Source organism: Embiotoca jacksoni, unplaced genomic scaffold (genome assembly GCF_022577435.1).
Source record: "Embiotoca jacksoni isolate LCO1_2020_lvr unplaced genomic scaffold, fEmbJac1.0.p SCAF_90, whole genome shotgun sequence".
NCBI lineage: Eukaryota > Metazoa > Chordata > Actinopteri > Embiotocidae > Embiotoca > Embiotoca jacksoni.
In genome coordinates this window covers 287,501-296,119 of record NW_027185448.1, presented here as the reverse complement: position 1 = coordinate 296,119, position 8,619 = coordinate 287,501, and the positions used below count along the sequence as shown (strand labels likewise).

The 8,619-nt window shown below is 43.8% G+C and overlaps 1 protein-coding gene and 1 long non-coding RNA gene across 3 annotated transcripts; both read left to right on the top strand.

Annotated features, from left to right (window-relative positions):
• Positions 1-1,174: 1,174 nt before the first annotated feature.
• npbwr2b (neuropeptides B/W receptor 2b) lies at positions 1,175-5,008 on the top strand. 2 transcript variants are annotated; one of them, XM_069141735.1, is made up of 2 exons: positions 1,175-1,224; positions 1,650-5,008. In XM_069141735.1, the coding sequence occupies exon 2, from the start codon at positions 2,487-2,489 to the stop codon at positions 3,501-3,503; it is 1,017 nt and encodes a 338-aa protein (XP_068997836.1). In that variant the 5' UTR covers positions 1,175-1,224; positions 1,650-2,486; the 3' UTR covers positions 3,504-5,008. The 2 variants fall into 2 exon arrangements, with proteins under 2 accessions (XP_068997836.1, XP_068997835.1); XM_069141734.1 differs by having other exon boundaries at positions 1,194-1,248.
• Positions 5,009-5,066: 58 nt separating this feature from the next.
• LOC138193604 (uncharacterized) lies at positions 5,067-7,438 on the top strand. Its single transcript, XR_011177882.1, has 2 exons — positions 5,067-5,760; positions 5,807-7,438. It is a non-coding gene; the product is annotated as an uncharacterized lncRNA (long non-coding RNA).
• Positions 7,439-8,619: the final 1,181 nt, after the last annotated feature.

Genomic DNA, 8,619 nt, shown 5'->3' with positions numbered 1-8,619 from the left:
CACAGAGCAGGTGAACTTCATTCTCCGTCATCCCCGATGAAAGCAACGATTCTTTCTTGATTTCAAAACATTTCATCCATTCAGCGGTGAAGAGGAAGGAGATTAAAGGGAGAAGGATTTATGATGTCACGGCAACTGAGCTGATCGATTGATGGATGAAAGTTCCCAACATAAGTGAAATTGTCACGATTTTGTCGATCGCTGTTATCGATGATGACGATTTTACAAATTGAATTGCCTCGTTGTGTTTTTTTGTCTTTTTCCAGACAGCTTTAAAACACAAGTCTACTTAAAACAATCGTGAACCTGAGTCGTCATAGCAACGTGTTTAAAGATGGTGGTTTAACTTGTTAGAGGTGCAGTAACGGGAGATTTTGGTTGGTATGACAATTGATGTCCAGTTCAACGTTTTGTGCCGATGCAGGAAGTCGTGTCTTCAAGGAACGAAGTGACTTGTACTGGTGTCGAGGTTTGGCGTGTGTGAGTCCATGTTTCCTTAATTAAAACCTTATCTCGCAGTTTCCTTAATAACACATAATAAAAATAACCTCATCTAAATAACTACATCTCCACTCCTGTCGCACGAGAACAGAGCATGAAGGCACTTTAAAAGGAATATTAATTAAATGCACACTTGAAATTCATAAAGCATGCAAGTAATATAAAGAAGATGCAAAATAATTCATGAAAATTAAAAAGATACAGAGGAAAGGATGAAAACACTGCATATCAAATATTGCACAAATGTCCCATAAATTATTGGCATTTTGCTAAAAATGGTGAAATCTGAAGTACACAAAATAAAGTATGAAATACAATGGTACAAAATATGAAATGAATACGTTTATGAAACATACATGAGTAATTTGAGATCATGTGAAAAGTCAAATTTCCTTTGATCCATCTCTGCCCATGCGGGTAAATTGGATGACGTCATCACAGTAGTTTGATGAACGGACGGTTTCTGTAAAGTTAAAGCAGTGAAATGTCTGAAAGCAGACTGACAGCAGCCGGCAGCAGAGACTCTTCACCCTCCAGAGGAGACTTTCGAGGAGCTCCACATGATTGACACGGGGATGTCGGGATGACGTCAGCCGGTGGCGCTGCAGTCCAGGAGAGAGAGAGAGAGAGAGAGAGAGAGAGAGAGAGAGAGAGAGAGAGAGAGAGAGAGAGAGGAGGGAGGACAGAGGACAGAGACTGGAGAGCAGCGCGTCTCCCTCAAAGGTAAAGCCGGAGACACCGAGAAGGGTAAAACCCGCCTGAACTCGTTTGAATAGACTTTAATATCGTTTAAATACTTTCTTTAAATGAACTTGTTAAAGTCTTCTTGTGGACAGTAGGAGACCTTTTAGGAGACAGAATCTTTTAAGGCGAAGTTTTCACTGCATGTATTTTAAACTTGCTTTTTAACTCTTAATCGCGTTGTTTTAATGCAGTAAAACAATCTTTTGTAGAATTATTTCATCATTCAGAGAGAAAGAATCTGTAGTTTAGGAGGATTTTGCGGCTTTTATTTTTTTTAACATTTTTATTTACTTTTGTTTTCGTGTCTGCTGAATTTCGACTGCGCGTGTTTTATCTTAAAGTCTATTAACTGTCTCCTCGCGATGCAAGGCAACTATTGATGTGCACATTTCTCTGTTGTCCAGATTTTGGTGATGCGCCATTCGTGCGTAAAACCCCTCCGGCACCGAGCGTGTCCAGAGCGCACCTGAAGCACCGACAGGAAACTCCTCCACCAGAATAAAAACACATAAATAACCATCTGTGGTCACGTTCAAACCTGGAAGGACTCGTTTGGAGTCTGTGGAGAGACTCGGAGGAGGAACGGGAGGATAGTCTTGCATGGGATGTGATTTCTGAATCGAATTAAGGAAGGGAAAAGTGACGCAGTGAATCACAGTGGACGTGTTGTGTCAATTTTTTTTTTTTTTTTTTTTTTTTAACGGACTGGAAATTGAAAAATCACCCCTGAAAATCCATCCTGAAACCCTGAAACAGAGTGGAGTGAGCATGAAGCTGGGCGAGGACAGATTCACTGTGAATGAACTGAGGGAGATTTTCTCCTGGAAAAAAAAAATCGGAGACGATATTATTCATAAGTAAGTGCACGTGCTCTTTTTAGTCCCTGAAACTTGAAACAGCAGTGAAATAAATTGCTGAAATCTTTAAATGAACTGGTGGATGTGCTGTTTGCTGCTGGTTGAGAAGTGTTGCTCTCAGTGAGTCTCTGGTCTGAGGCTGAGTTCCCCTCCAGTGATGTGATGGAAGGTAATCCCACTTTAATTTAACCTTCCTTCTTTTTCTGCCGGACAGCACGGGCAACTTTTTATCCTCGATGATGAATTTCTGGTGTTTCTGAAAGATGTCTGAAACTGAACAACGAAGAAACAGTTTTTCTCTGAAGTTCTAATCCGTTTCTTTAAACTCGGTGTATCTTTGTGTGGAAACGCTGGCAGACTTTTAGTTTCCGTCTCCCGTCAAACATGGAGAACGCCTCGGCCCCCGGCGGTGCGCTGCCGGTCTGTAACGACTCCGTGGACTTCTACTCCCTCTCGTCGGGGAACCACACCGACCTGAACTGCACTCCTCCCTCCGAGTTCTTCTTCTACGCCGACTTCTACGTCATTTTGCCGGTCATCTACTCGGTGATCTGCGCGGTGGGACTGACCGGCAACACGGCCGTCATCTACGTCATCCTCAAGGCCCCCAAAATGAAAACGGTCACCAACATGTTCATCCTGAACTTGGCGATCGCGGACGATCTGTTCACCCTGGTGTTGCCCATCAGCATCGCCGAACACTTGCTGCACTACTGGCCCTTCGGCGAGGTGTTGTGCAAAGTCATCCTCAGCATCGACCACTACAACATCTTCTCCAGCATCTATTTCCTCACCGTCATGAGCATCGACCGCTACCTGGTCGTCCTGGCGACGGTGCGGTCCAAACGCATGCCTTACCGCACCTACCGCGCCGCCAAAATCATCTCGCTGTGCGTGTGGATCCTCGTCATCCTCATCGTCATGCCGTTCACCGTCTTCGCCGGCGTCTTCGACAACCCGATCGACGGGAGGAAGAGCTGCGTGCTCAGCTTCCCCACCCCCGAGAGCCTGTGGTTCAAAACCAGCCGCATCTACACGCTCATCCTGGGCTTCGCCATCCCGGTCTCCACCATCTGCATCCTGTACACCATGATGCTCTACAAGCTGAGGAACATGCGGCTCAACAGCAACGCCAAGGCGCTGGACAAGGCCAAGAAGAAGGTCACCATCATGGTGTTCATCGTGTTGGCCGTGTGCCTGTTCTGCTGGACGCCGTTCCACCTCAGCACCATCGTGGCGCTGACGACCGACCTGAGGACCACGCCGCTGCTCATCGGCATCTCCTACTTCATAACCAGCCTGAGCTACGCCAACTCCTGCCTCAACCCGTTCCTCTACGCCTTCCTGGACGACAGCTTCCGGAAGGCCTTCAAGAAGATGTCGGAGTGCCGACCGGCCTGAATGTACGACGACGACACGTGAAAACGTGTCGCAGAAATCTGATGGGATGGAAGAGACGGACTTCTGCTTTACATTCAAGATGGATTTTTCTCTTTTTACGCGATGCAGATTTGATCGTTTTGCTTTGCTGAATCTGCATGAGGCAATTTTTCTATTAAATTCAGCTTTATTTATGTGGCGCCCAATCACAGCAGGTTATTTCATGGCACCTAACACAGTAAAGTCCTAATGACAGTTTTACAGTAATTTACAGAAAAACCCAAAAGTTCAACAAATCCTACTTAAGTCAGGAGGAAAAAAAAACACCTCTTTAAGTCAAAAACCTCCAACAGAGGGAAGAAAAACCTCCTTTTTAACAGGAGGACACCTTCAACAGAACCAGGCTCAGAGGTGGGCGGAGCCATCTGCCTCCACCGGTTGGGTTGAGGGGAGAGCAGAGAGAGAAAAGGACAGCATAGAGATCCAAGGCATGAACTGTTGGTGGGCGGAGACATGCGGTCGGACGTCTGCCAAAGAAAACACAGAAACTAAAACTATGGGAGAGAAAGCATGAAGTTAATGAGATGTGATGAAGCCACATGAATGTGCAGAGAGTGAAAGAGTGAGATGAGACGAGCTCATGGAAACTGAAAGTCGTAACCTTCTTAATATGACCTTGTAATGTAGAGCATTTATAATACAGTCATCCAAAGTAACGACAACGGAAATATATCGGTCGGTTTGCTTCGTCTGGACAGAAAGCTGTTTGGATGACTCCTTCCTGTGGGCGGAGTCTGCAAGGAGAAGCATCTTCTATACGAGTGATCATTTCCCATCAGAACAAGACTTGTATTTTTTTTTTTTACAGAATTTGCCTGGTGCAGCTTTTTACGCCTCTGAAAACTCACGTTATTGTGAAGCGAGTACAAACTGGGCAGTACGACATTCAGGCTGCAGTTTTCAGATGTTTTTCATTCGGAGAAAAACAGAGAGACTTGATTTGCATGCTGTCAATCAAAACCAACATGGTGAGAATGTAGTCGGTCGGAGGGCAGCGTGGTGTGTACGTCAGGGGAACACAGGTGTGTACGTCAGGGGAACACAGGTGTGTACGTCAGGGGAACACAGGTGTGTACGTCAGGGGAACACAGGTGTGTACGTCAGGGGAACACAGGTGTGTACGTCAGGGGAACACAGGTGTGTACGTCAGAGGAACACAGGTGTGTACGTCAGGGGAACACAGGTGTGTACGTCAGAGGAACACAGGTGTGTACGTCAGGGGAACACAGGTGTGTACGTCAGGGGAACACAGGTGTGTACGTCAGGGGAACACAGGTGTGTACGTCAGGGGAACACAGGTGTGTACGTCAGAGGAACACAGGTGTGTACGTCAGGGGAACACAGGTGTGTACGTCAGGGGAACACAGGTGTGTACGTCAGAGGAACACAGGTGTGTACGTCAGGGGAACACAGGTGTGTACGTCAGGGGAACACAGGTGTGTACGTCAGGGGAACACAGGTGTGTACGTCAGGGGAACACAGGTGTGTACGTCAGGGGAACACAGGTGTGTACGTCAGGGGAACACAGGTGTGTACGTCAGGGGAACACAGGTGTGTACGTCAGGGGAACACAGGTGTGTACGTCAGGGGAACACAGGTGTGTACGTCAGAGGAACACAGGTGTGTACGTCAGGGGAACACAGGTGTGTACGTCAGGGGAACACAGGTGTGTACGTCAGAGGAACACAGGTGTGTACGTCAGGGGAACACAGGTGTGTACGTCAGGGGAACACAGGTGTGTACGTCAGAGGAACACAGGTGTGTACGTCAGGGGAACACAGGTGTGTACGTCAGGGGAACACAGGTGTGTACGTCAGGGGAACACAGGTGTGTACGTCAGGGGAACACAGGTGTGTACGTCAGAGGAACACAGGTGTGTACGTCAGGGGAACACAGGTGTGTACGTCAGGGGAACACAGGTGTGTACGTCAGGGGAACACAGGTGTGTACGTCAGAGGAACACAGGTGTGTACGTCAGAGGAACACAGGTGTGTACGTTAAGGGAACACAGGTGTGTACGTTAAGGGAACACAGGTGTGTACGTCAGAGGAACACAGGTGTGTACGTCAGAGGAACACAGGTGTGTACGTCAGGGGAACACAGGTGTGTACGTCAGGGGAACACAGGTGTGTACGTCAGGGGAACACAGGTGTGTACGTCAGAGGAACACAGGTGTGTACGTCAGAGGAACACAGGTGTGTACGTCAGGGGAACACAGGTGTGTACGTCAGAGGAACACAGGTGTGTACGTTAAGGGAACACAGGTGTGTACGTCAGGGGAACACAGGTGTGTACGTCAGAGGAACACAGGTGTGTACGTCAGGGGAACACAGGTGTGTACGTCAGAGGAACACAGGTGTGTAGTTATAAAGGAAAAGCAGAGGGAGTTTTTATAATCAAAAGCTGGAGAAAAATATTTTGATCTCTTGTATGCAAACACTTAATCTGCCTTTAAAAAAATGTGTTTTGAGGAAAATTCATCCAAAAGGAACCAAATAAGAACTTTGTAGATTATATGAAAGTTAGAGTTCAGTTTTTTGGGGGTAAGCAAGCAGGTCATTAAGGTTTATTTGCAAAATTTAGTCAGAAAAAGGAAAACGTGAATAATTATATTCTGGTACAGTTTTTTTTTTTTTTTTTTTTTTTTTTTTTCAGAATGCAAAACCTTTAGAAGAAATTGGAAATGAAACCTAACCAACCCTGACAACAGTACTGTAGGCCTGCTGTGAAACAGGCACGGGGCAGGAGGGCTATGTAAAAATCTTACTCATCACAGCTTTGTTGTTTTTTCTGTGAGGTTTTGTCGCCCCCTGTTGTCGACAGGGAGGCGTTACACTCAGCCATTCAGAGAGCAGAGACATTAATGAGGGGAGTTACGCATCAAAACACGAGTCTGTGTGAAATTAACATTTTAAAAATTAATGGGTAATTTCCTTTTTCTTTTTTTTTAATATCAAATTTATTGTTATAAAGTTCACAACTTTTTTATTATCTGCAATTCATGGAGACTCAAAATACAACATTTATTGAGCAAGTTTTCATTATGGATAGTAGAAATAAACATCAACTTTCAATCAAAAATATAATGCAAACAAAAATGCTCACAAGAACAACCCCAAAATAATTGGCAAGATGATTTTAAATTTCACTACAAAGGCCTATTTTTGCTTTTGAAACCAGAATATCAAGAAATTCCTGCTCAAATTTCCGTGACAGTTTTAGAAAAAGCTAAAAAAAAACTGAATTAAATGAACTTTTGGGAGCTTAAATTAGGTCACAAACCAGAAAGGAGTTTTGCTCCATTTTTTGCTGGTTCATCTTTCATGTGAAATTTGTAATCTCAACCAAACACAAGTTTGTTTTTAAAGTCTTCTTTTGTTCGTTTTCATCCCTGCGCTGCACAATTTGACAAGAAACGTAATCTTATCCTGGTTAACACTGTAATATCAGTCTTATTTGAGTGTTGATGTTTTGTTTTGTTTTTTTATTCCCCACACTATGATCTTTTAAGTATTAAAACCAGACATGTATTTCATGTGTAACGTCCTTCAAAATCTAATGACTATAAAAGTATCCAAAAAAATGTCCCCTCCATCACTTCCTGTTGTAAAGATCCCTCACAGGCCTCATCTGATTGGCTCTGACTGTCACAGCAGATATTAATCAGCATTGTAAATAGTCGTTGTTTTTTCCATCTAACTGAATGTAAAACAACTTGTAATCAAATCTTCTCCTGAATTGAATCATTGTGTCACAAACGAGGTTTGAGTTGATCATAAATCGTTTGTCTTATGCAGCCTGTAAAAAACCCTGAAAAAGAATCATGACATTTATTTGTGTTTTTTGGATGTCTGTCTTTGGCTGTTTATGACCTGATAAATCTAAGTTTATTTTCACACTGGTGTTCATGTATTTTTTGATATTCCAGAAACACAGGAAATGATATCAGAAACATTCATGTCCAGATTTTTACATGTACATTAAACATTTTCTTGTGGGTATCGGAGGGTTTTGGCTCAGTGTCCAGGTGTCCAGGTGTCCAAGTGTCCAGGTGTCCAGAGAGGCTCTTAGCATGTGAGGCTGCATCAACTATCAGCCACAGCAGCCGGACAGATTAGTGGGCGGAGCCAAAAGGCAGATTGAATCAGAGCAGCAGGACAGATTAGTGGGCGGAGCCAAAGGTCAGATTGAATCAGAGCAGCAGGACAGATTAGTGGGCGGAGCCAAAGGTCAGATTGAATCAGAGCAGCAGCAGCCCGTCGTGTCCTTGATGCCCTGCTGAGGAGTTCGGAGGCTGGAAACGCTCCAGGGAGATTATCCAGACTTTCAAGTAGCTGCAGGAAACTGGACGCTGTGTCACGTAAACACACTTAACTGCTGCATTCATCACTCATTTTATAATCATGTGAAGAAGTGGAGCGGAAACCTACTGCAAAGAATCAAATGAAGTTAGACGAGGTAATGAAATAAGGCCAAACATGTTTCTTCAAGTCTTTGTACTTAGTCAAACTATGGAAGAGTTATTGAATAGTATGTAAAGTATATTTAATAAAGCACCATTCATAGACAAAGTCACAAAGTGCTTTACAACAATAACAACAAAAGAAATATAGCAATATTGAAGAGAACCCAACAATCACAACTAATAACAACAGACCATTGAAAATGGAGTCAAAGCTCGTTTCTTTGGACCATAGAGCTGAACTGTTGTCATAAAACCATCAGCCTGATTACTGCTGAACAAACTTTATTTTTGACTTCTACAAAGTCCTCAAACTGAAAGTACTCATGAAGGCACCAAATGTGTATCAATCACAGACTGGATATAAAACTACAGACTGGATATCAAACTACAGACTGGATATAAAACCACAGACTGGATATCAAACTACAAACTGGATATAAAACTACAGACTGGATATAAAACTACAGACTGGATATCAAACTACAGACTGGATATAAAACTACAGACTGGATATAAAACTACAGACTGGATATAAAACCACAGACTAGATATAAAACTACAGACTAGATATAAAACTACAGACTAGATATAAAACTACAGACTGGATATAAA

Bases quoted from the DNA above. Each gene is read 5' to 3' on its own strand.
- npbwr2b (XM_069141735.1), top strand. From the start codon at position 2,487: ATGGAGAACGCCTCGGCCCCCGGCGGTGCGCTGCCGGTCTGTAACGAC.